The sequence below is a fragment of the Lepidochelys kempii genome, chromosome 6 (genome assembly GCF_965140285.1).
Source record: "Lepidochelys kempii isolate rLepKem1 chromosome 6, rLepKem1.hap1, whole genome shotgun sequence".
NCBI lineage: Eukaryota > Metazoa > Chordata > Testudines > Cheloniidae > Lepidochelys > Lepidochelys kempii.
In genome coordinates this window covers 45,484,752-45,511,893 of record NC_136385.1, presented here as the reverse complement: position 1 = coordinate 45,511,893, position 27,142 = coordinate 45,484,752, and the positions used below count along the sequence as shown (strand labels likewise).

The window sequence follows — 27,142 nt, the reverse complement described above, 5'->3', positions numbered from 1 at the left end:
GCAGGAATGGACTCCCAATTACAGATTTTAAACTCCAGGTGATCACTCAGGCACAACAGCAAACTGCCGAAATATTTGAAGTAGCTGATTTCAGTAAGCATCCAAAATGGGAATGCCTATTTTTTGTGCCTTATAATACATTTCTTTTTAAAACAAATAAAACTAACTAAAAAGTGAACATAAAAGGTTATTTCTAAGTGGAGACCTTATTACATAAAAGGTTTAGCAGTTTCTGTCTTCAGTATCCTATGACAGTCTAAACAAAGGTACCCCCCACCAGCAGGAGACAAGAAAAATAGCCAAAGTTCTCGTAGTGTCGAATGTGATGGATAGATGACCCGGCTCAATTGTTTTCCTGCATCTCGCATATTGGGTAAGTTCTTTCTGACAGGCTAGGTTCCATTTTCTCTGTGGGACTTCTCTCCAGCGCTTGTATTTGGCAGGATTTAGAAAAAAGCTCATCCTTATCCTTGCTGCGTGGATGGTTTTAAGTCTGTCCTAAAGTAACGGGAAGGGTTAGAAAATCAGGTGATCTGTTTGTTCTGTTTCCTGCAGAAACCAAGAAGAGTTTAATTTCGTAGGATTTCAATTACTTTAAGTTCAAAACGGCAGTCAGGAAACTATTGTTATCAGAAGAAAAGAGGTTCAGCCTTCAGTGAACATTAATTCTGTAAATAAAGTTTTACTTGACTGAAAAAAGGTTACGCGCTAAAACTATGTAAGACACCTGTGTGTCCTTATTATATTCACCTCTTCATATCATTATGGGGGATAGGGGAGCCACAAGATGACACTTTTGAAGGGTGGATGCTGACAGCTGTATGCTTTGTTGGTGATTTTTCCTGTACCTACCCTGTGGTTGTTCTAGCATTGAGGATTACTACTTCAACTAACTTGTGAGGCATAGGACATTGTTGGCAGACCTTTCCTAGCATTTAACTGGATTTCTCCAAGTTCTCCTGTGCAAGCCCACACCTGCCACCTTTATCTTGTGTTGGTGGAGTTGGGCCCCAGCTCAGTTTTGCAGCCCTCTTTCTCAAGGGAGTGGCTTCAGGGGACTATTGCTTGTATTTCCCACCCACCCCCCCTTCTACCTGATGGTAGAAAGAACCTAATTCATGTTGGCTAGCTTTGGAAGAAACTGGGAGGAATACAATTAACAAGCACCCATTAAGTCACAGTCACAATTAACAAGCACATTACAAACCAATATTTTCCAGGGTTGAAAATGGAAACCTTAACGTATCAACTGAACAGTATCTGACAATTTTACTAACGCTATAAAGAAAGCTATCAATATTTAATAAAGACTGATTTTTTTAAATAAAAAACACTTTGTTGCTCTATACCCTATTTCAGAGGTTCTCAAACTGGGTGTCTGGAACCCTCAGGGGGTCGCGAGGTTATTACATGGGGGGTCGAGAGCTGTCAGCCTCCATCCCAAACCCCGCTTTGTCTCCAGCATTTATCATGGAGTTAAATTTATAAAAAAGTGTTTTTAATGTATAAGGGGGGGTCGCACTCAGAGGCTTGTTATGTGAAAGGGGTCACTAGTACAAAAATTTGAGAACCACTGCCCTATTGGAAGCTTGATAGTTTTTCCTTCCCTACTGACTGTATTTTTCCATTTTCCTCTTTTCAAATAGAGCTGAAAGTAGCTACATATACGTCAAACAGTTATTTAACTGCTGCTACATTGCCAACTGAAGGAATGTTAAACAGATTGTGCATCTCTCACATAATAGTGGCTCAAAAAAAGTGCATCTTGGCAATGAAATGATGGGTTTTAAAAAAATAAATATTTAGCATCTGGATGACCTTCCAAGTCATACTAAAAATGTACAGGTACCTTTGGGCTTAAATTCTGTACTTCACAATGAGGAGTGCTTTGTAAACATCCAGAGAAGTGTTTGGCTTTTTTAACTTACTGCAAGTCTACAGCATTAAGTGTAGTTCATAAATTCACATTTAAACCGGCAACTCTGTTGTTCTGTTGGCACATCTCTTTCCAAAACTCCAACCATATGTAATGCACTGTATCTGACACAGTATTTATGAGCATAATTTCCCATGCTGATTTTGTGCATCTGGAACATTTCCAAGATCTTAAGCATTTTTGAAGAAGTGTCATTTCTAGAAATATCCATGTACACTTTATCTGCTTTTACTGAGACACTCCATGCCAACTTAAGATGAAATATTTATGAGTATAACTATAAGAAAGCTAAAACTCTGGGATGGTTTACTTCTCTCTGCTTTTGTTTGTTTTTACTTGATTAGTTTGGCTTACAAAAATTACAGCATACAGTAAATGAAACCCTCCCAATATTTTGTACAAACTACATGATTTGATATACAAGGATTCTGTTTTATTACAGTGACAATGTACAACCATGTCTATTTACAATGCAAAAAAGTATATAAACCACAATTACTGGCAGCCACTATAGTTTAGGAGGTAGCTTTAATTAACAAAATGAACTGAAGCCATATTTCCCATCATGTGTTCTATCAAATAATTTACAATACAAAGATAAAAATTCATTATATGCACAGTATGTACAGTTTAATTCTCAAAACAGCAATCTAGCTTAAATCTTAACAAGAACATTTCCAGAGTAACTGGTACGGCAGTGGATTTGCTATTGATTCAGCATATTGTTCAAGAAACTTCTATAATTACTTTGATCATGCATTCGTAACTTCATGTTGATCAAACTTCAAACTAAGTACAGATAAAAGGATAATTGATGGTAATTAAGCGATACATGGGCTTAGATGCTTAAGAAAAAATTTAAATTACCGGTAATTTACCAATTCACATGAAAATTAGTCCGTCTCACCACACTGTACTTTACTCGGAGAAAAATAATTGGCAGAGATGAAGAAGTTTCTATATTGAAAACTGCTTTTCATTGCCACCCCTTCTGGTAAAGTCTCAAGATGATCAGAGACATCATTGTGTGTATAAGCACTGTTGCAAACAGTGAATAGGGCTGGAAAATATTTTAGCTTCTCTCTCTCTCTTTCTAAATAAGCATGCTAACCTCACACACAGACAGCACTGATGATATACACTGTCTAGCCCATGGAAATTCCTTCTGGTAGTATGATCTTACATAATACTGAAGAATGGTACTATGGTTTTCACCTGAAGCAGTGTGTCTCCACTGAAAACCATGTTCAGTTCTACCGACAACTGTTAATATTCTTATTTCATACAGTCTGCAGATCTTGACGGATGACAAAAGATTTTTTTAAATAAAAATAGTTATCTTATTAAGATCAAATCTTAGTTTGAAATATAAAAAACAAAAACGTTATACCTATATTGCTCTCACAGTTCTGTATGGGAGACTTAGTCCCTTCTTTTGGCCCTGCAGTAAGTCATCCTGAGATTAATGCTGAAAATACTATACAAAGCTAGCAACAATTTTTTCTTAATTATAGAAAATCACATTTAAAAATTATTTCTTAATATTAACAGCTGTCCCTTATATTGTGCTTAACCAGAAAAATTGACAGAACTTGCCTTACACAACAGTAGAAGCAAAATACAATGGGAGTTCAACATGGAAACAGACCTTTAGCACATAAAAACTGTATAAAAGAAACCACTATTGCTTGGAAAGAATAAAAATATTGGTTACAAGTTTTAGTTTACCAATTATTTACAGTTGGCAACTCCCCCCCTCCCCTCAAATGTATGGCTCAAGAAATTTACTGCCCACTTCCCTTCTTTACAAGTGACACCACACAATGATTACAAAAGTGCTTCCTGGTTGAAAGGTCAGAACAGGTATGGTCTATGAAACATTGTACTTCTTCCTTATGAGAACAGCTTACAGCAAAGCCTCTCAGTCTTTAATTCTTGGTATATTGTAGGCATAACGAACCAAAGGGAATCCTCTGCTTTGATAGAAACATGCGCGACCACAGGCCTGCACTTGGTCTGAACTGTCCGACACAAAAGAGTCGTCCTCATCCGCATAATCAGAATGGGCAGACTGCGTGCCACAGTCTGACCAATACCCATCTGGCCGTTGGCAAGGCACCACTGCCAGTGTAGGACAACTGTGTGATTTTATTAAGTGTTTGCATGGTACAGGTTTGGATAAAAGAAGTGATTCACAACATTCACACATGGTAAGGTTACCCTGCAAATGTGAATACATGCCACAGTCATAGTAGAAATCCTGTGTCACACAGCCACCTTGTGTATTGACAGCAATTGCCACTGCTCCATTTTTTTTGGTGATACGCCGTCTGAGTAATTTCCAGTCTTCCTTGAACATTGGGTTGAAAAAAACGTACAGGACTGGATTCAGACAAGCAGGTAATGGGAAAAATATTAGAGTAACAGACTTCATTATTTCAGGGCTGATAGAGATTGCAGTTATCAGTGGTGCAAATGAGAAAAATGCAACAGGACAGAAAAAGATGCAGTTGGTGAAGATTAGCCAAGCGACATGCTTAATCATGCTGGATTGTGTGTTTTCTGAGAGGTCCTCTTTTTCCAAGTTGCAGTAAAGTTTAGTATAAATAATAGCCATTAGCAAAAATGCTAATGAGTTTAGGAGCACTAAAGTTACTGTAAACCCTAGTGAAGGTGTTTCTCCAGTGGGGAAGGGCAAGCAGAGGGGTGAGGCTGAATACTCCCCTTTATGGAAAAGTGGTAAGCATCCAGCTACCATAGCACACAGGAAAGCAAAAATTGCAGCAATTTGGAATTGTTTTACGTGATTGCTTTTCCCATTTTTAATTCTCTCTTTTGCAGAGAAGCTTCGTTCAACAGCTGCCAACATCAGGAAAAAAATGGCACTCTCTGATGAAAAGATTGCAAGAAACCCAGCAACTTTACAACCACGGCCAGTCTCCCACCATATGCCAAATTCAGCAAATCTTCCCCAAGAGATCGCATCCAGGAAAGTTAATATACCGGTATAGATGCCCATAAATAAATTAGAGACAGAAATCAGGCCTATAAACAGTTTGGAGGAAGACAATGGAGTACAAGATGCAAATATCGTTAACATGACAAGCAGGTTGAAGAACAAGGCAACCAAAAAAATAAACCAGACAGTAAGTCGAATCATCCAACTTCCCAGTAAATATTCACAGGGCTTAAAAGCACCTAGAAGAAACACAACAAAAAGGACAAGGGAATAAGAAAAATAAAATAGCATTGAAAATCTTGCATAATTAAGCACTATTACAAGCACAGAACTCATTATTTCTAGAATAACAGCACTCATCTGAAATCCTAAATAGGTCAGTTGAAAGTAAACTGTGCTGCTAAAGCTATTTACAAATTAATTAAGCCTAAAGAGATAATTACTAGGAAGAATGGTCATTCAGGAATAGTTTGTGTAAACAAAATAATTAATTAAACCCTAATTGTCTTTCTGCTACTCAGAGCTTTTATTAGGGTCACCTAAATAACTTTTATTTTTACCTCCATACTTTTTATAAACACATTGGTACAAAGAAATAGAAACACTTTACTGTTCAAATTAATCCTGAAAAATTTGCCCCACTCCTTTTTTTAAAAAAAAAAAAAAAAAACCAAGTTCCCATAATATGCGGTTCACAAACAGTCCCTTTGGAGTAGCTCTGGGTTATTTTAAGTTGTCAATGTTTCTTCTTTAAAAAAAAAAAAATTACAAGGAAACACTTTTCTAAAAAGCCTGCAAACTCAATTTATTTACTTAAACAGGGGCAGGATTTCACCACAAGTTTTCTGTTCTCAGCCCTGCCAGCAACACACTGTGTTACCTTGGGGAAGTCACAGAAGAAAATTATACTCTACATTTTTTGCCATGGAGATGAAGAAATGAGAGATAAATCAACTTAAACCATAAATCTGTCACAAGAAAGGGATTGATCTTAAGCAGCACCATTGCTCCCACACTCCCTTAAATCCCCTCCAGATGAACTCCTATAGGAGATCACATGGATGTCATGAAGGTTATTTAATGAATCTATCTAGTGCATTTTGAAAGTCAATGATAAGATGTGCACGCTCTCTCTCTCTCTCTCTCTCTATTTATTTACCTATATATCTACATATGCAAAGTAATACTCTTGAGAGTCCTCAAAAACGTTGTGATAGGCCTTGGCCCTTGCTGTGTCCCAAGCACTGAAAGCTACACTAAACGTCGTAAGTGGCAATCCCTCTTGCACTATAAGGTGGGTAGAAAGCTGGCTAGATTGTCGGGCTCAACGGGTAGTGATCAATGGCTCCATGTCTAGTTGGCAGCCGGTATCAAGTGGAGTGCCCCAAGGGTCGGTCCTGGGGCCGGTTTTATTCAATATCTTCATAAATGATCTGGAGGATGGTGTGGATTGCACTCTCAGCAAATTTGCGGATGATACTAAACTGGGAGGAGTGGTAGATACGCTGGAGGGGAGGGATAGGATACAGAAGGACCTAGACCAATTGGAAGATTGGGCCAAAAGGAATCTGATGAGGTTCAATAAGGATAAGTGCAGGGTCCTGCACTTAGGACGGAAGAACCCAATGCACAGCTACAGACTAGGGACCGAATGGCTAGGCAGCAGTTCTGCGGAAAAGGACCTAGGGGTGACAGTGGACGAGAAGCTGGATATGAGTCAGCAGTGTGCCCTTGTTGCCAAGAAGGCCAATGGCATTTTGGGATGTATAAGTAGGGGCATAGCGAGCAGATCGAGGGACGTGATCGTTCCCCTCTATTCGACATTGGTGAGGCCTCATCTGGAGTACTGTGTCCAGTTTTGGGCCCCACACTTCAAGAAGGATGTGGATAAATTGGAGAGAGTCCAGCGAAGGGCAACAAAAATGATTAGGGGACTGGAACACATGAGTTATGAGGAGAGGCTGAGGGAGCTGGGATTGTTTAGCCTGCAGAAGAGAAGAATGAGGGGGGATTTGATAGCTGCTTTCAACTACCTGAAAGGGGGTTCCAAAGAGGATGGCTCTAGACTGTTCTCAATGGTAGCAGATGACAGAACGAGGAGTAATGGTCTCAAGTTGCAGTGGGGGAGGTTTAGATTGGATATTAGGAAAAACTTTTTCACTAAGAGGGTGGTGAAACACTGGAATGCGTTACCTAGGGAGGTGGTAGAATCTCCTTCCTTAGAGGTTTTTAAGGTCAGGCTTGACAAAGCCCTGGCTGGGATGATTTAACTGGGAATTGGTCCTGCTTTGAGCAGGGGGTTGGACTAGATGACCTTCTGGGGTCCCTTCCAACCCTGATATTCTATGATTCTATGAGGAATCTCAGATGGCCCCAGCTCTATGCCACGTGCCAGTGGCCATAGGGTGCAGTGACTCTTTTAGGACAAGGGGGAGCCTGGGCAGAAGGTGCTACCATCTTGAGCTGGTGAAAAGCTGCTGGAGGCTGATCCAGCCAGCACAAGATAACCCCAATTTAGAGCGTCAAGGGCCACAAATGGCCCCAGGACCACACAGTAGATACAGTCTACTCCAAACTCTGAGTGAAAGAGTTATTGTGGAAAAGCATCAAAAGGTCAGTGCTAAAATCCCTCAAGGTCTTAACTGCCTTTTTGAACTCTGTTTCAGAACCCAGTAGAATTTAATTTTGCCTCTAGTTTATAGCCAAGACAAATGTTCTTCTGCATTAAGGAAAATCAGTTTACATAATGGTACAGTTGGATCATTAGATAATAGACCAACCAAAACAGATGACAAATTTCACTTTCTTGCAGGCATTCCCAAGTAGTAGATTCCTCACTGAATAATTATTTTCAAACCATATTTTTTTCATATCACATGAACATACTAATGTTAATCAGAATACTACTTTAAAGCAAAAACTGCATACTATTTAGGAAAATAAAAAGGGAACAAACAGTGTTTACGGAAAGGGAATTCAATATTTCCAAAACCAAATTGCAAATCACTTTCTAACAGCTGTAGGATATGCTAGCGGCTATCTCTACCACTTTGACAGAAAAAATCCCCTTCAGCCTTCAACCACCTTCATCCACTGCCTTCTCTGCCACCTCATGCTTCTCATTCCCCCAGGAAAAGTCTTCCTTTTCCCAGTCTCAATGCAAGCACATGGGTAATGTGGGGAGGGACGTGTTGTTGATGCTTCTTATTGCTGGCTCCATTAGTTAAGTGACTGGCAATCTATTCTCTGCAGCTAGGCAAAGTGAGGAGTGGACCTGGCGTATGAACAGTGATTCTGAATTTACACAGAGGGCAGGTGTCCTTGAGATCAGAGCAACATCTTGAACTGGGAAGAGATTATGAGCTGGGGGGGCTGGAGGTATGCAGTAAGCTTAAAAAACAAGTAGCTGTGCTTAGCTCCTTAAAGAGCCGAAGCATCACCAGCATGTGCAAAATGAGAGAGCTAAAGGCTGTAAAGCTTTTACCAGAGCACATGAATTAGAATTCCTTTGAGCAACCTAATAATCTAAAAGCAAACAAGCAGAAAGCAGCACAGGTTAAATTCATTCCTAATGTAACTGATGAGTTCAGTGCAGCTACACCAATGATGAATTTTTCCCTATAATCATAAACTGCTTTCCTGTGACCCAGGAAATCTCTCTTAACACTCCACATATGAAAACAGAAGCTGGCACAAAAGGCAAAAGCCAGTCTGGTGAATCCGAATAATGGATTCAAAATATTGCCATGAGAGGCAGAGATAAAATAGGTGTAGGCCCCTCTCCATCTTGTGGCAATTGCCTTGACAGTACGCCTCTGTGCAGGGAAGCAGGGGGATGGGAGGGGAACGCGAAGTTGGCAGGTACATGGCAGGAGCCATATTAGCTGGCTGGAACAATGTGCAATGGTTCTTAGCAGGTCTGCAGTGGGCAGGGGCTTACTCGGTAGTATGTCTGAGCCTTCTGGGTGACCTGGCAAGGAAGGAATAGCAGCTATGGAGAAGGAAGATAGGTGGGCAGGAAGAGTAGCAATGGAAGCTGTCTGTGGTGTTTCTTTGTAATATCAGAGAATTTCAGCAACTCCACAAACACTGTAATCTTTTATAGTTGGAGCAGTTCGGATGCACTACTAATGTGGAGAGTTGGTCCAAAGCATTAAAGGACAATAAATACTGTCAACTCTAAATATAAAGGTTAAGACTCTGTGTGCACTGAGCTTGGGAACCGCACATGGACTTTTCCCAACATGGCTCTCTACTACAGTGCTAAATTGGGCCAAATCCTGTGGTATTTACTTACCCAAAGATACCACTGACATCAGTGGGAGTTTCACCCAAGCACTGCAGGACTGTGTACACACAGGGACCATGACGCATTACAGACATAATTCAATAGACAGCAAAAGCACAATAAAAGGCTAGAAGTTCAGAGTATAACTAAAGTGGTTGTTTTAATTACCTGTTGTGGGTGTACAATGAATAATTGTCTGACCCAGTTCTTCATTCTCATCAGTGTTTGGAACATCTGCATCTGCTGTAGCTGAGTAAAAGCAGGAATTTTAGTCCTGAAGTAGCATGAGTTTGATTTTTTCTAATATTTTTAACCAGATACTACTTTTTTTGAAACCACCCAATTGAGCATGAAAGTATTTTTAAATCATAAAGCAATTAACTCCTTTCTCTGGGGATTATATATGCTCAATGCTATTTTAATTATCTATCTATCTATATTCCACTCCCCGCCCTCCAAACACTCAGACTCTTTAGATTCTATTTTGTTCTGCGGGACTTGAGGAACTCTGCGAAAATCCCCAAGACAAATCTCATGGATGCTAGGAGTTCAAAAAAGGAAGGGAAGGAGCAGGTCACTTACTCCCTTCCTCCTGTTGTTGCTCCACCCCTACAGTAATCCCATTACATCTTGTTTCTCCCCTCTTTTATCCCCTTCCCTGTACAGTACTACTGGGCCCCTAAGATGAATGCTATGTGGGAGAAAGAGTTGGGAGATGCACTCCCACCAGCAATCCCTCTCCTCTCTTTCCCCTCCACATTCAGCACTCCCTACTACAATCTACAGGCAAGGGTTCTTGCCAGCAATCCTTAGTGCCCACAATGACTTGTGGGATCTGGCTGGCTCCTGGAAAAGAAATACAGATGGACTTTGGGTTGAGAACTACTGCTTTAAGCCAAGGCAGTGCCAGCCTCCATATTGAGAGGAGAACGTGGAAACCTGAAACTAGGGATTGAAAGCTCACAGTTAAGACCCTGTCTCTAAAGGGAGATGGAGATGCTAAGACCAGCGGAATATTTCTTAGAGAGAGCTCTGAGGAGCAAGTGAATGGCAAGATAACTGACCCTGCCAATTTAGAACAATGGAAGAAGAAACATTTATTTTCTAACTGAAACAGGGAAAAGCTTATGTTATCCAACAAGACACATCCCACTTGTTTGGAAATAGGAATTGGATCATATAGAACCAACTATTTTGTAGCGGGTTCTCATATAATAAAAAGTTTTTAAATGAGTTTCTACATCTGTTTGTTGGAGAACATAATTATCTCCCTGGTCGGGCCTAACTTACGCAATGCAGCGGAACACCTAGTACAATGGAGCACTCACCTCTATCATGATCTATCAACACACTCTGATCATGGTGGCTGGAATCTTCCATGTTAGAATTCAAATAAGAGTCACAACCCCAAAATGCACAGCACTGGTAGGCATATGGAACAGACAGAGACCTGAAATACAGGCAAAACAATGAACAATATTAGCTGGCAGCATCTATATTCTTTTTAAAAGTGGGATGCTTCAAAGCTAAAACTGTTCAAGAGCAGCTTCTTTTTGACACATTCATTAATTAAAGACCATTAATTAAAGACCAACTTCAAACTGGAATCAGTTATGACAGTTTCTGAAGAGCTTTTACTTTAGGATACTAAAACTGACTAGAAAGGGTGTTCTTAATTTTGCAAAAGAAACACTAAAGCAGAGGTGGTTTGGATCAGGATTCCATTTCATCCAAGCCCTCAGTCTGTGGTGAAGGTAAAGAAACATTCCTCTTGGTTTGGCTCAACTCTATCTTATGCAAAGCAAGTTGTTACTAGTATTCATGTTATCACTTGTATACATAGAAATGAAAACTAATCAAGCTGGCTGAAGAGTAACTTTGTTGCGCAAGTAAGTTAATTCCCAGGTGACCACGTTATTCAGCATGCATCTGTCATCCTTATTGTTCATTTTGTTTAAATGAAATCCTTCACAGTGTAAGTCAGGATTTCCTGGTATGCACCTTCCTTTCTGCCAGTAATGGGACATGCTAAAAAATCAGTGCAAAAAAGGACGGGAGGGGCTGGCCACATATAAAGTTCAGCACTAATCGGTTGCCGTGAAAATCTATGCAAAAGCAGTGGCCTCATGGAGCTTTATCTGAATTTTTCAGGTAAGATGATGTAGCCAACCTGATTGATAACGATGTACGCAACTGTTCTGCTTCTTCTCAATCAATGGAACAGATTATATTGCTAACATTGAAGGTTATTTTTCTCTCAAGATAAAAGAAAATTAAGGTGGAGGGGTGGGGGGAATAGTACAATAAACCACACTTATAGGAAATGGGGCACTGAAGAGATTTAGAAAAGGGGTGCATATTCAAAGAACCACCACAAGATTAGTCAGGTAGGTTGCACTTTGATTTCTGAAGCATGGTCTCTGTACTCTAAAACAGTGGTGCTTCCTCACCACTCTGGTAATTCCTACATATGGAAAGTGGAATTTTACAAGGTTCATGTCAAAATATGGTAACTCTTACCAGTCTAGAATGCCCCTGTGCTAATCAGTATTAAGCAATGTACATAGGTATACAGTATTTTGAGATGGGCATACTTCTAATTACCCTTACAACAAAATCTCACAAAACCAACGTCATTCTGAGTCAAGGCTATAATAGAAATCCTACAAGAACTGAATTGTGCCTGGACACTATTTATATGCTCATCTTGGAGGAGTGTCAGAATAGAGAATGCCATGCTACGGTAGTTTCCAGCTTGTGGATCAAAAAAGCTGAGTCTCTTGTTAACACATGACTGAATATCACGAACTTCTGGGATTGAATCCTAGACGTCTCTGACTCTTTCCTCTGGTCTTGGGCAAGTAAGTGTCTTTGCCTCAAATTGTCCCATCTGTAACAATTCTTACCTGCCTCAGAGGGGTCATAAGAATTATGTTTCTATAGATCTTTGAAAATGAAAAAATCTACATAATGGTCTGATCCAAAGCTCACCAAAGTCAATGAGCGTGTTTCCATTGATTTCAACAAGCTTTTGGATCAAGCCCTAAATGCCTACTGTCGTTATTGTGCTGGGCCTCACAGAATAACCAGCATTTGTATAAAGGGTTGGGGTGGTGGAATCATAAAGCCAGCTCCCATCTTCCAGATTCTAGGAAGTTGACATGCTCAGTCACTAGCAAATGGGTCTTCACAGGTGTCCCGAACTCCATCCATACAATGACTCCAATTCAGAAATAAGGGGTGGGGTGGAAGTGTGTCAAGGATTCCAAGAACAACAGGTGAGAGGAGCCTTATGGAATAAGAATGGTCAAGATCCCCCCGACTTACTACAAAACTCCGGCACAACTGAGCTTACTTAACAGGAACACAGTGACCTTAACTGAGTTGACTTGACTTGTGTTACATTGTTTGTTCATCTGAATGCTATTTTAAACGTTCACCTGAACAGTCTGTAGTTTTATCTACCAACATACCGGAGCTTCACAAAGTCCTTTGCTGCCAATGCGTCTTTCAGCTCAGAGTTGCCTGCAAGTTTAAGCTGGTTTAGTCCATTTAGTCCCTCAGTTGGAAATGAAGTCAGCTCGTTGAAACTTAAGTCTCTGAAAGGTAAGTATTAAAATTGTTACACACAATAAGTCTGAAGATCCCATGGCGTGTTTCATATGAGTATGGATCTGCTCTAGTGTTTTTTGGCTAACGGTCAACAGGCTAACGGTCTCCACACAAGAGAGAGGAGTGCCTCATTTCATTGCTGTGTGCGTGTAGTTTGGGGATCTATAGGGATGAAAAGTGATATGAAATGCAAACACACATCAGGTTGGAGTGAGAAAATTTTTACCATTTCAGAAATTTAGGGCTGGTTTATTGCACAAAATGGCCTACTTACAGATTAGTTATAGCACCAAGTGTAGTAAATGCCTCCTTGTGAACCTGCTGGATCAAGTTTCTACTGAGATCACTGCAATTAATAAAAAATGCCATTTAGTTAGCAATTTCACTGAAATTTCAGAATAACCATTGTTTGGGAGCTCGGCAAGTGGCAGTCACATTATACCTCTCACAGGAAAGCCAAGTAATCTGTATGGTTTAACAACATTTTGGTATCTCCATGACATTTTCCATATAGAATCATGTATATATGGGCTTAATCCTGCTAGGTGCTGAGCATCTGGAGAGAGGTGAGAACATAAGCTCTTTGGGACAAGAATGCATCTTATTTTATATCTGTACAACACAATGGGACTCTGACTGGAGCTTTGGAGTGTTACTGTAATGTAAATAAGATGGAGAGAGCAGTGAGTTTTCACATGCAGGATCAAGGCTGGAGGCCTTACACTGTAGGGACTAACTGCTGCTATTATTTACTTAATAGCAGCTGTGAATTTCTGGGATCTCATATCTCCCTTTTATTAGCCCCTCAATAAGCAATGTACACTTTCGTATTATCCACCACATTTTAAGTCCTAATGTTTACCAATAAATTGTTTCATATTATAAATTTGCCAACATCAAGTAAAACACAGACAGTAATGCTCCAGTAAAAACATTAACATGACAGAGAACAGTCAAAAAAATCTCCCAAGAAATTTAACCTTGATAGTTCTCAAACACCTTACTATTTGTCCACTCAAAAGCAGGCATGCCAAACCCATGGGAAAAAAAAACGCAGAAATTGGGCTTGTTTTTGGCTTAATTGGCTCGTGAGGGTTTGAAGGTAATAATCTGTCTTGTATTAATAGGCTAGATGTTCTATATCCCAAGACAAAACTAACCATGATCTAGTTTTTGGCTAGTTTTTGGCTTGTAGCTTGTTTGGCTTGTAGTAGCTTATTGCTTCATTTTTGATCGGCTCCCGACAAGTAGGGGCCAGGGGCAAGCAGGTGTGGGGGGAAGAGAGTCGGGGTGCACAGTGGGCCCACCACAGTCCCTGACTGCACACTGAAGGGATCTAGTCACAGAGTGTTGAGGTTCTTAGAGACTGGCTGGTTTTGGCCTCATTTTGAAATGGGATTCGCTTGATTTTTGGCTTACTGTGAAAGCCAGGTGCTTATTTATTGCATGAAAGTTGGCAACTGTGTTCATGTTTACTACTTTAGGTCTGAGAGAATAACATTTGCCCTACTTTACTTACGCTGCTTTTTGCAATTTACTTCAGGTAAAAATAGTTAACTTAATTATAAAAATAACAAGAACCACTTTTTACCAAACTTGGCATGTAAAATACATATTTTCTTGCAATGTATTTATATGAATATATAAATATTAAGTACAGAAAAAGAGTAAAACTGGTGCCTAATAAAAACAGTAATTATCATATAGATCATGGTTAGCTTTGTCTTGGGATATAGAACATCTAGCCTATTAATACAAGACAGATTATTACCTTCAAACCCCCATATTTAATTATGAATCATAATTTATGTCCCATAGTATTCAGAAAGTAAAAATAAGTAAATAAAAATATATATACTTACAGGATGCGTAGGGAAGTTAGTCCCTGAAAGGTGTCTTCTTTGATTTCCTGGATTTGATTATGTTGTAAGGAACTGGAATGCGGGGGGAAAAAACCCACGTTATTTGGAAGCTAATTTCTGCCAAAATGAGTGATATTTGGCTTTTGTTTTTTCCCTCATCTATTTGTACATTATCCTCTACTGCTTTCCCCAGTCTGTTGCGCTACAGAACTACGCAAATCAGAACAATGGGAATAAGATAAGATACTAATCAATACCATTGACTCATGAAATTATTTTTCTGATCATCCCTCTATTTTGAGCCCACTGTTTAAATAACTGTTCTCCACTTCACCATAATAGGCATGGCTATTTTCTCTTGAAAGGTTAATTCAATATTTGGAGCCCCCTTATGGAGTTTCTAGCCCATTTTATTCACAACCCATTTGGCAGAGATGAACACTGACAAAGTGAGGTTTGAACTATCTCCAAGCCATAAGTGTCACTTTGTGACACAGATGCACCTTGGCATTTAAAACAAACCTACTCACTTCCAGGTTGAGATGATTTAGGCCAAGCTCCAACCCAGAGTAAACTACTACTTCTTAAAATATGGATTTATAAAAGGAAAACACTGAGAGACCCTTCATTATGCAACAGCTAAGGGGCAGGTTATCTTTCCAATTCATTCTCTTCCTATGTGCCCACTTGATAGTCAACATTCATTGAGGGGCTCCTGCATTCTAGGCAATAGATCTGAACTCTAAGGAACATTTTGAAAGCAAGGTAGCTTTAGCAGAGCCCAGCTGGCCCCAGAATTTGCTGCCCTTGGTAGAAAGCTTGATCTCTTTTGCACTGACAGTCAGGGCACAGGACAAGATTAATCTGTTTATTCCACCTGCTTGCCAGTGGATGAAATATTAACACTTTTCTCTAAGGGCAGCAGGGGATGGTGCATTTTTATGCTGCCTTCAACCACAGGACTGTTTCTGGCAGTGGAAGAAAGTGGTGGAGATTGGAGGGTTGTTATTTAAAAAAAAGATCTATTTTTGAATCAGGTAAATTTATCCTTATTAAAAATCAAATTATGTGGTCTCATAAATTGAGCAGGCACTTTACAATGTACAACATATTCCCTGCCCTGAAGAACTCACAATCTGAGGGCCTAAACCTGCAAGGTGCCTACTACCCTCAACTCTCAGTTATTTCAGTGGAAGCTGAAACACTCAGCATGTTCCACGATTGGACTCTGACAAGAGAGCACATGACAAGAGAATGAGGCAAGAAGGAAGGCAGGCTGGCTGGCTGCTTGTAAAAAGTAGGTTTTATGGGGGAGATAATGGGGTCTTGACAGGCTAGGATTTGGAGACAGATCTAAGACTAGAGGGTTACACATTGGAAGGTGCAAAGCTGAGAGTGAAAGAAAGACGAATGGCACAAGAAGAAAAGAAGACTAGGAGAGCACCCGGGGTAGAAATGGGAGCAGAGATATAAGCAGGGGAAAATATTATATTGGGCCTGGAAGGAGAGGATGAGGAGCTTTATCTGATATGGTAAAAGACCGGAAAAACAATGAAGAGATTTGAGAAGGAAAAGTGTTTCTTGGACAGGAAGAGGACTTTTAACAGTGCCATGTTGGATAGATAGAGAGGACTGAGAAAACTTGGGTGGGGAGTGGTGAGATGTAGGGAAGAGAAGGTTACAGTAACCCAGGGATTAAGAAGTAGGGATACCAAGGATGAGGATTGCCTATTTATAAATATGACAAGCTTGCTATGAAAAGCAGAATTACTGAGTCTTTCATTCTTTTTGTGTCTAAACAGGAAGAAATGTTAAACTCTGACTATGTGAGTGAACTCAACGGGTGAAATTCTCTGGCCTATGTTATACAGGGAGTCAGACTCATTGTAAGATTCTCTTCTGGCCCTAAAAATCTATGACATTTCCTTACTGTCAAACGTTAAGTACAAGAACTCATTATTGGAAGCTGTAGACTCAGTACACTAAGGGTTATTAAGGATAATTAACATACATTTCTACTTACATTTCTTCTAAGGAACTGCAGCCCTTAAAACTCGAAAGCTCTTTTATGTTATTATAAGACAAGTCCCTTGAAATAGACAATGGGAAGAATGTGGTTAGTTTAACTCTTCTCTATTTGAAAAGTTACTTTACTCCAACCATAAATTCAATAAAAATCATCCTGAATACAAACCACCCTGCTACCACAGTTCTAGAGAAAAACTGAAGACATTTTAAAGACACACAAAAGTCAGGGGATTTACAGCTATGCTCTCCTCAGCAACCGGCCCCCATTATGTATACTGGCTCTACATATTACAGACAAAAAGCTATGAAAAACAACAAAGGTTGCAAAGTCAAGCTTCAAAAGTGAGGAAATGCCAGAATCAAGGTTGCTCATAAAGCATCCCTGAATCCTAGCTCCGTGTTTTAAACACAAGAGAACATTCTCTCTGCTGTTGTAACATTGGCAAAACCATCTATTTTTCACTCTCACTCTCTTAAATGGCTAAACCATTTTTACTTAAGACTTTTCAGAAATATTCAGCCCGAGACAGACAGCAAGCATTAAAAAGAAATTCAGCCCAAATGGCTAAAGTTTGGCAAAATTATAAACAACTGAAACTATATAATGGAAAGCGTCAGGCGAGTATTAAATGTAGGTGTTGCTATCAGTCCACATATAAAATAGTGCGCAAAACATGGCCAACTAACCCATGCAGTGGAAAAATAACTACTGTATAAATCTCCTCAATTTTGATAGTTCAAAATTAAAGGTACATATTTTCCACAAGAAACTGAAGGGATGTGGATGTAATTCAGATCTGTTGAAAGGGTGCAGCTCACTCCCCATCCAAAGCTGGGAAAGTTTTCAGATTTTTTGGGGGTTGGGGGAATGGGACAGAAAGGGGCAAGAAAGGGGGCTGGAAACAGCCAAACTACCATTAAACTACAGATTCAAAAAGCCAATGGTTGACAGAAAAAGCACAAAGCTCTGCTGTCTTTCCCTTCTATAAAACAGAAGACATATTCCCCCCCCACGTCTTTTTCAGTGAAAAGAATTTATCTTTTGCGATCATCTTTTCCCTACTCCTCCAAAACCTATCCTCTTTCTTAAATACATTTTTATTTTCTAATTTGCCCTCTACCCATCATTTACTTTTACCTTCTGAGTACATGCTTCCCCTCTCTCTCACGCACTTTATCATTCTTTCCCTCCACCCCCACTTTCTATTCTCCATTGGTCTCCTTTCCTCCACCACAGTAATTACATAATTACCACTCTTTATTCTCTGTGATACATGGGGTGCAGAGGGGTTGGGAGGAGGAGGAGGAGTAGCTCCCTTTGATGGATACCCAGCCAGCCAGTTAGCTGTAAAATCCCTCTTGGTAGCTGTTTTCTGCTTGCTTTACATGTAAAGGGTTAACAAGTCTCCCAGGTAAAGAAAAAAGCAAAAAGCAGAGCAGCCATGCTATAAACAGCTTAAACCAGCTATGATCATAAATTATCAGATCATGCCTAGAACTACTTATCTGAACTACAAATATGTAAGTAGATCAGAATGTTTAGTTAGACGCAATTATGGTTATTTCTTTTATTTCTTATTGGCTTGTGAACTCCTCTGTGCTAACCCCAGATGCTTTGTTTGCTTGTAACCTTTAAGCTGAACCCCGAAGAAAGCTATTTTGGGTGCTTCGTTTTTGGAATTGCTCTTTTAAAATCTAGAAAAAGCCTCAGTTCCAAAATGTATTTTCTTTCTTTTTGTTTTTAATAAAATTTACCTTTTTTAAGAACAGGATTGGATTTTTGGTGTCCTAAGAAGTTTGTGTATGTTGTTTGATTAGCTGGCAGCCACAGCTAATTTCGTTTGTTTTCTCACACTCTGAGAAATGTGGATGATGAGTGTGGTCTGGAGAGTGAGTGGGTGGCACAATGAAATGTGAAGACATTCCCATGCAAATGCTGTTACACTGACATCCTTACAGCGGTACACCACCACAGGTGAAGAAACACCAGGTACTTCAATACATGCACTGCTGTTTCAAGGATTTGATTTGGTACATCAACATACTACTCTGCAGCACCAGGACTCCAGAGGACTCAAAGAGGGATCAGACATTTGAACAATTTTGGGGGCTACCAACGTTGACAGAGTGACTTTGAGCAATGATACTTTCTTTAAATATAGTGCAATAGTTCTCTATCAAATTATTTTTACTATTGGTAAAACAGGAGCAGGAAATATTCACTTACAAAGTCCGAAGCATCTTTTGTTCTTGGCATAGGTTAATGGGAATGCTGCTTATCTTGGTGCCTGTAAAAGTCCTGTGTTAAAAACAAATAAAAACACACATACATGTTTGAATGCTCAAACAGTACAAAGCAGGTCTCAGAAATGTAGGACTGTAAGGGACCATCAGAGGTCTTCTAGTCCAAGACCATGCACTGGGACAGGACCAAGTAAACTTCGACCCCCTCTGACAGGTGTTTATCTAACCTGTTTTTCAAAACCTTCAATGATGGGGATTCCACAACCTCCTTTGGTAACCTATTCCAATACTTAACTACCCTTATAGTCAGAAAGTTTTTCCTAATATTTAACCTAAATCTCCCTTGCTGCAGATGGGGTTACATTACTTCTTGTCCAACCTTCAGTGAATTGTGGAAAACAATTGATCACCATCTTCTTTATAACAGCCCTTAACATATTTGAAGATTTATCAGGTCCCTCCTCCTCAGTCTTCTTTTCTCAAAACTAAATATGCTCAGTTATTTTAATCTTTCCTCAGAAGTCACGTTTTCTAAACCTTTTATCATTTTTGTTGTGCTCCTCTGGACTCTCTCCAACATATCCACATCTTTACAACATGAGGCACCCAGAATTGGGCACTGTACTCCAGCTGAGGCCTCACAAGTAAATATATTCAAAATTGTGAGGCACTCCATTACTTTGGTAATAGCAGTCATATAATTACCTAAAATAGATAGGCAGGAATAGAATCCAGATCTCCTGGCTTCCAGCCCCGTTCACTAACCCACACTTCTACCATTGGAAGTTAATTTGTAATACTAATTGTTCCAACAAGAGACAGAACAAGAAATTAATTTATTGGCAGTGTTTGGTAGAAGATACTTACAGGCTCTCCAGATTACTGGTTCCTGTCAAATTAGGAAACCACTGCACCATGCTGGCACCCCGAATGACCCTAAATAAACAAGATCTTCTGTAAATTATATTATGGAAATTGTGAGAGGAAGGGGACAATTCTTTTATACTGTTATGAAAGCTTTCATGAGAAAGTTACATACTAATAAATTGATTGCCTCAATGAATTTTGTTTACACCATAGGTCTAAAGACACTTGTTGAATACACCTAAAGTAAAAATATGTTTAATCAAATGCTATGAAAGCATGTGATATTGCTCAGTGGGTTTGACGTTCTGCCAGAATCATGCTTGGAATTCAGAACACTGCTAACGTGCTAATTTTCTGCAGATGGTGCTGTGATCCAACTTCCATGGCTGCTCCATTCCAACAAATAAGATCAGTGCTGATTTTTAAATACGTGCCATTTGAAGGATCAGCATGAAGGAGGCATCACAGCAGTTCTGCAAATATCACCCCCATTTAACATACTAAAACGTATTAGTCTTTGATTAGGAGAGTCTGGGATTGGCACCTAAGTGGGATCGGCACCCAAGTGGGATCCTGCATTTGTACCTAAGCAGGATCCATCCACTTGAACGTGCCACTTAGATATACATTCTGAATATAGTATAAAGTATGCAGTATACTATAAAATCTTTTGATTGGGGCTCAAATCTTGAAGTTTTTAAGTCAGTTTTTACTTATTCATTACTCAGAACTCCCAGACTAGAAATCTTTTTTGAAATGTGCATGTACTTGCCTGCAAACACATTCCCAATGTCCATCCATATTCAGAAATATACATAGGCTCCACTGGCTTCAGTGGGAATTTGTCTGGGCAAGGACCTGAGCATTTGGCTTTAGGTTACTTTTTTTATGCGAGTTAGCCAGGAGAACAAAAGATTTTAAGACTATCCAACAGACTCTCAAACTACTGGACATTTCAAGAACAAAGGTTACTAAAACTAAGTGCAAATAAAAATTGTGCATGAAGTAACATCTGACCAGCAAAATCAGTTATTCTAGGGGCACAGACATGCTATTTCACTTCAGATATTCTTTTATAAATTGAGACAGTACTTACAAGGAGTGCAGATCTGATAAATTCTGAAATGCTGAGTTCCCCACAAAAGAGAGAGGATTATCATACAAATGTCTGAGGAATTAAAAACAGATTTCAGTCTCCCATCAGTTCATACCATCACTGTCTGGTAATTAGATCACAAATACACACATAATAATACTTACATAGTTCTTAGAAGGGGATTTCCCCCAAATGCACCATTGGGGATTATGGAAATGTAATTACTGTGAAATCCCCTAAAAATATATTGACAAAAGAGAAATAAATCTTAAAATATAGCATCATTAGAGTTGATCAACCGTCATTTTGCTTGTGTTCAAATAATATACAAACTCAGGGCTCAATCCTGCGAACAGTTGCACCAAAGTCAAATGGGACTATGCACAATTGCAGGAGTAATTCTGAAGGATCAGACCTTTGTCTACTATATAGCAGTAGTTAAAATGGAAACATTTTGGGGAGAAAGCTACACTCTGCATAAATCTGTGATAAATGTATTTTTTAAAAAGCATAATGATCAGTAATTACATAATTTTGCTACTGGAGACTGCAAAACAGTGTCAGAATAGCTGATGGTTAAGATCTATGTTAATGGCTATCCTGAATAATTTGATTATTTTTAATCACTCCAAAAATAATAGGCTCTCTCACTAACTGCTGATTACGCTCTCCTGTAATTAGAGCATTGCTTAGCATAACCTCATCCATTTCAGACTACTGGGTAATGAGACAAGAGAGGCATTCCTAACCTTGGAGTTAGGATTACTTTTTTATTTAAGAAAAGGATAAAGAAAATGGGTAGAATAAGATGTAGTAATACTCACAGCTCCTTTAGGCTTGGAAGTGCTTTAATGGCTTCAGGGAATTCTACCATGTTGTTATAATTTAAATCCCTAGAAGAAACAGCAGCATCAGCAAACACTCAGTGCTAGCTACAGGTTTTTACACTGGACACCTCATGTTAAATTGCTTGATCTCTCTCTCTCTCTCTCTCCATATAGTGAAGCTATATACTTCTTTAGACAATGATTTATCTTGATGATGATTTTATCCTTCAGAAGCCTTTAAAACGAAAATATAGTCTTTTAAAACACCCAGAAAAGTGCAGGTCTGAATGACAATTTTGCATAGCCTATTCAGAAAATCTCTTTGGTTTTATAAAATATACACCAATATCAGCCACGAGAGACTAGCAGGAGCTACAGACCTTGTAGTAAAGACAACTATTATAATTGAACAAAAGAAGAGGTACAGTCAAATAAATCCTAATATACAAATACTTGTTACATTAGCAAAGTGGATTTGTTGGAAACGTTTACTGTTCAGCTACACCAGAGGTGAGCAAACTATGGCCCGCGGGCCACATTTGGCCTGTGGGACCGTCCTGCCTGGCCCCTGAGCTCCCGGCTGGGGAGGCTAGCCTGCGGCCCGTCACCCACTGGTCCCCCCACCCCCGCAGGCTCAGTGCACTGCGCCACCAGCACTCTGGCCCGCCGCTCCCGTCAGGAGGCACGGGTGGTGTGGCTGCGAGCTCCTACTACTCTGACCGGCAAGTGGGGGGGGGGGGTTGGATAGGTGTGCGAGTCCCGGGGCGGGGGGTCAGGGGCAGGGGTGTGGACAGAGGTTGGGGCAGTCAGGGGACAGGGAGCAGGGGGGTTGGAGAGGGGGTGGGATCCCGGGGAGGGGCACGGGTGTGGATAGGGGGCGGGGCAGTCAGGGGACAGGGAGCAGGGGAGGTTGGATGGGGCGGAGGTTCTGGGGGGGGGGGGGGGTGTCAAGGGATGGGGAGCGGCCGGGGGGTGGATAGGCATGGGAGTCCCCGGGGGCCTGTCTGGGGGTGGGGGTGTGGATAAGGGTCGGGGCAGTCAGGGGACGGGGGTCCTGGTAGGGAGCAGTCAGGGGACAAGAAGCAGGGGGGGTTGGATGGGTTGGGGATTCTGAGGGGGGTGGGAAGTGGGAGGAGGCTGTTTGGGGAGGCACAGCCTTCCCTACCCGGCCCTCCATACAGTTTCACAACGCCGATGTGGCCCTCAGGCCAAAAAGTTCGCCCACCCCTGAGCTACACAATAAAATAATCACAGTTGCTCTGTCACCATTCCAGCTCAAGAGCCAGTCAAGCTCTCAGTTTTATGCTGGCTGTTTGTTTCACAAAAATGCACAAGGAAATGTCAATGGGCAAAATCGTGCAGCTCTTCCTCAGACTACATTCTTATTGATTTTTTTTCTGAGAAGGACTGGGCTCAAAGAGTGTACTTTTCTTCCAGCTGAGAAGTAAAAGATTTATTTAAAAAAACCAAAAACCCTAGAACTGGTTTCTAACTTTAAAAGATTATCAAATTACAAATTTACCCTGATAACTGACTGTTCTAAATATTAAATAAAGATTTACAGGGTTTCTGGAGCAAGTAAAGTTCCAATACTCCTCCAAACCCTCACAAAGTAGGAGTAAAATTCCACCACCTCCTTTTAACTAGTGGGAGCTGTCACTGGTTCAGTGGGGCCAGGATTTCATGATAGATATTTTTTGCATTTTTTAAATGTAACAAATTTTTGTGTTAGTGAAATATTGCTTACTAGACATTCACGAAGCAAGCTGAAAGGAAATCTGCAGTCCATGCAATATCATACAAAACACTTAAATGGCTATAAATTTTGCTTCTGAGCCCTCTATCTTAAACTCAAGATTATTTTATCCATTGACATTCAAGCATCTCTCACTATTACACAAAGACAGAAGTAATTAGTATTGTCAAAGACAATTGGCAACATATTTTTGCAATGTTTTAAATGAGTTTATTGCTAAAAGTAAGTTGAGGTAACAAGTATTTATTAACTATAACACTAATTATAAACATAGGGATATCTGAACATTTTTTCCAAGTCTTTTGTCAGAAGTGCTAGTTTCCATAACTAGTCTGGGTACAGAGATTTCTACAAACACAGACCAATACATTAACACAGAAAATGTACTTACAAAGTTTCTAGGTTGTCTAATCCATCAAAACAATGTTTTCCTATTGTTTTTATTTTATTGTTATGAAGATGCCTAAAGAGACAACAAAATCAGTTTCAAAATAATCAGTTTCTCATGGATAAGTTATAAAATTAACATACATTTGACTATTTGATATTACAATAGCAGGATGTTTTAGAAAAAACGTTAAAGGGTGAGGGGAAGTGATACTTTACAAAAGAATGCCCCTATTACCAGACAAGAGATGTCACAATCTAGGATGAGAGCAAGATATTGGATATAATCACAATTACCTACCTGAGACCCCGTTCAGCACTCCTGATTCTGACAAAACTGCAATTAATTTCCAAGTGTTGAAGTGGGGCCTTCAGATTATAGCTAAGGCTTTTAAACAGTCTTCAAGCAAAATGGTGCAAACAATTAGAGCAGTTCCAAAACAAAAACAAAAACCACCTCCACAAAAAAAAGTCATGAAAGTTTAATTATTATTTTTTGCTGGCTTTTTGAAACTGACAGAGCTTTTTGAAAATGGAAAACTTCCAAAGAGCTTTACAGTTAGTTGAGAAACCCCCAAAAGTGTGATGAAAATTTGAATTAAACAAATAAATTCAAAACGTTTGGACCAGCTCTACTGTTGACACCAGTCCCAAGCACATTTAAGACTACATAAAGCATTAGAAATATATCCCATAAGGAACAAACCTGATGAAGAGGATATTTCCATCTCTAAAAACTACAATGCCTTCTTTTGCCAACATTTTTCAGTTGTCAGTTTTCAAGAATGAGCATGCTACCAAAAAGAAATGCAATCAAAAATCATGGAGCAATTTCAGTCATGGCATTTTTGATTTTCTGGTAGCGGACCTGTCTAATACAGATGATAATTGTACCAGTTTGTGGTGTTTCTGGGTTACAAACTATTAGCCACCTGAAGTGAAACAGAACAGCACACACTTCTCATTGTAACCCTAGCTGAATCAGGTCCACACTTGGAGGATCAAACTGAGTTTTAAAGTGAAATGCTGCTAATACTCACAGAACGACGAGACTTGAAAGGTTTGTAAACGCAAAGTCAGGAATGTGTGTTATTTTGTTGAGAGCCAGAGTCAAGGCCTGCAGAGAAGGAAGATTGCTGAGTGGATGAATGGGAACTTCTGTCAAGCTGTTGTCATCCAGCCACAGGTGACGTAGCTGGACAAGACCCTCAAAACTGTCTTCTGGGACTGCAGTAATATGGTTAGCATCTAAACGCCTAAATGGAAACAAAAATAATTGAAATTAGTGAAGTTCACAAGCCTTTGTTAAGTACAAGTATGGATTAAAACACACGAACATATTTAAAAACTCAAATAGTTTTACTGGAAGAATTCATCATCTGAAAGTTTTGAGAAGCTGCTGAAAGGGGCCTGAACTTTTTTTTGTCTAAATAAACAGCTCAGATCATTCAAATAGCAAAATTATTCTTTTCCTGTCCATATTTAACAAAGTAAAATAATTCTTAAAATTACAATCATCTTTATAAAAATCTGAATGGATAACTATTTTACAGAAGACTCCACTATGCACAGCAGTACACATTACTGGAACAAATTTACAAAGAGATGGTTTTAATGCATTAAACCACATTATCTTGACTGAAATTCTCTCTGTAGGTACACTGTAAATAGTATTAGATACTATTAGTGTGTTGCTTTCTGTTATTACTGTACTACTCACGTGACTGATGTCAGAGAATTATTAAAAATATATTATTGAACCTCCTGTCAGAACAATGAATCACATTAACAAATAAAGGATTGTATCACCAACTAAACTCAAAGATTTCCCTCTTTCTGTCAGAGCATCCTTTCCAACATACTCTGGGGAAAAAAAACAGCAGCAGACGGTAACACTATCAGTGTTATCTGTACAGGATTAGCTTTGCCATCATATTTTTCCCAAATTAATTCTGATCATGGCTATTAGCAGCAATAATGCGTCCTCATGTGGAAAATGACTCATCTCTTTCAAAAAGAGTAGCAAAGGACTTGTAGCAATTAGTTTTTGCTTTAAATTACTAACCCAGCTAAGCTATCGAGTTACACAACATTTCTTTAGGTTTCAGGGAATTTAAAATGAGGACTTCACACCTGGAAAACCTAGGTGGCTGAATGTCTGCCATCAGTTTCAGGCTCCAGATCTGAAAGTACTCACGACAGAAGGTGTAGTTTTTACTAGCAGAATCCAACTGAAAGATCTAAAAGTTAACAAAATGGTACTACTCCTTGCCTGATACCTTGAGCCTGATCGACTTTGCTTGCAAACAGACTTTGTATTCTTTTCCTGCACAAAACTACACTCTCTACCAACTTACTTTCCCATTTTCTATCCAATGGCTACATTCACTTTGAGAGTTATATTTAAATACTGTTTCAGTATTTAGCATGCTCTCTATTCCAGTGGTTCTCAACCTTTCCAGAGTACTATACCCCTTGCAGGAGTCTGATTTGTCTTGCGCACATCCCAAGTTTCACGTCACTTAAAAACTACTTAATGGGCAGTAGGTGAACCCTGGGCTCAGGGAGGCTAACCCCTGGCCCAGACCACCCCTTCTGCACGAGGCCCCCTCCCCACTGGAGCCAAGTTTCCCTCATTCCTGGACGCCGGACGGGTGGGCAGCACATGCCCGCCCCCCCCAACCCAGAGCACAGGCCAGCTCCCATTATGCTCCTAGCCCCAGCTGGCCCCGGGCAGCTGGGGACGACACGGAGAGGGTGGGAAGAGCCTCCCAGGAAACACGCAGCCCAGGAAACAGGAAGCACAAGAGCACAGCCCAGGAAACAGGAAAGGGCCTGGGGGCAGAGTGTGGGTGGGGCCACGCAAGGCTGTATGGGGAGGCACAGCCTCCCCCTGCCTTCAATACCCACCGCCCATGCTACTTGCTTACAAAATCAGACATAACAATACAAAAGTGTCACAGCACACTATTACTGAAAAATTGCTTATGTTCTCATTTTTACCATATAATTATAAAATAAATCAACTGGAAATAAATATTGTACTTACATTTCAGTGTATGGTATATAGAGCAGTACAAACAAGTCATATGAAATTTTAGTTTGTACTGACTTCGCTAGTGCTTTTTATGTAGCCTGTTGTAAAACTAGACAAATATCTAGATGAGTTGACGTACCCCCTGGAAGACCTTTGTGTGTTGTGTGTCCTTGGTTGGGAACCACAGATCTATGCAACAAATCAGCAACAAATTCTTATCTTGAGTTGTGAATCATACAAATG

The 27,142-nt window shown here is 39.9% G+C and overlaps 1 protein-coding gene across 2 annotated transcripts in view; it reads right to left on the bottom strand.

Moving 5' to 3' along the window:
• Positions 1–2,255: 2,255 nt before the first annotated feature.
• LGR4 (leucine rich repeat containing G protein-coupled receptor 4) overlaps positions 2,256–27,142 on the bottom strand; it is a 125,568-nt gene continuing 100,681 nt past the window's right edge. The window contains exons 5-18 of one of the 2 annotated variants that reach the window (XM_073347792.2): positions 24,903–25,118; positions 23,867–23,938; positions 21,717–21,785; positions 21,057–21,128; positions 20,893–20,964; positions 19,797–19,865; positions 18,913–18,984; positions 16,681–16,746; positions 14,658–14,729; positions 13,070–13,141; positions 12,657–12,782; positions 10,512–10,633; positions 9,352–9,432; positions 2,256–5,134 (exon numbers count right to left, since the gene is read on the bottom strand). In XM_073347792.2, the coding sequence (XP_073203893.1) occupies positions 3,858–5,134; positions 9,352–9,432; positions 10,512–10,633; positions 12,657–12,782; positions 13,070–13,141; positions 14,658–14,729; positions 16,681–16,746; positions 18,913–18,984; positions 19,797–19,865; positions 20,893–20,964; positions 21,057–21,128; positions 21,717–21,785; positions 23,867–23,938; positions 24,903–25,118 (2,458 nt within the window). In that variant the 3' untranslated portion in view covers positions 2,256–3,857. The remainder of the gene's footprint in view (positions 5,135–9,351; positions 9,433–10,511; positions 10,634–12,656; positions 12,783–13,069; positions 13,142–14,657; positions 14,730–16,680; positions 16,747–18,912; positions 18,985–19,796; positions 19,866–20,892; positions 20,965–21,056; positions 21,129–21,716; positions 21,786–23,866; positions 23,939–24,902; positions 25,119–27,142) is intronic. The other variant, XM_073347793.2, reaches the window with a different exon arrangement.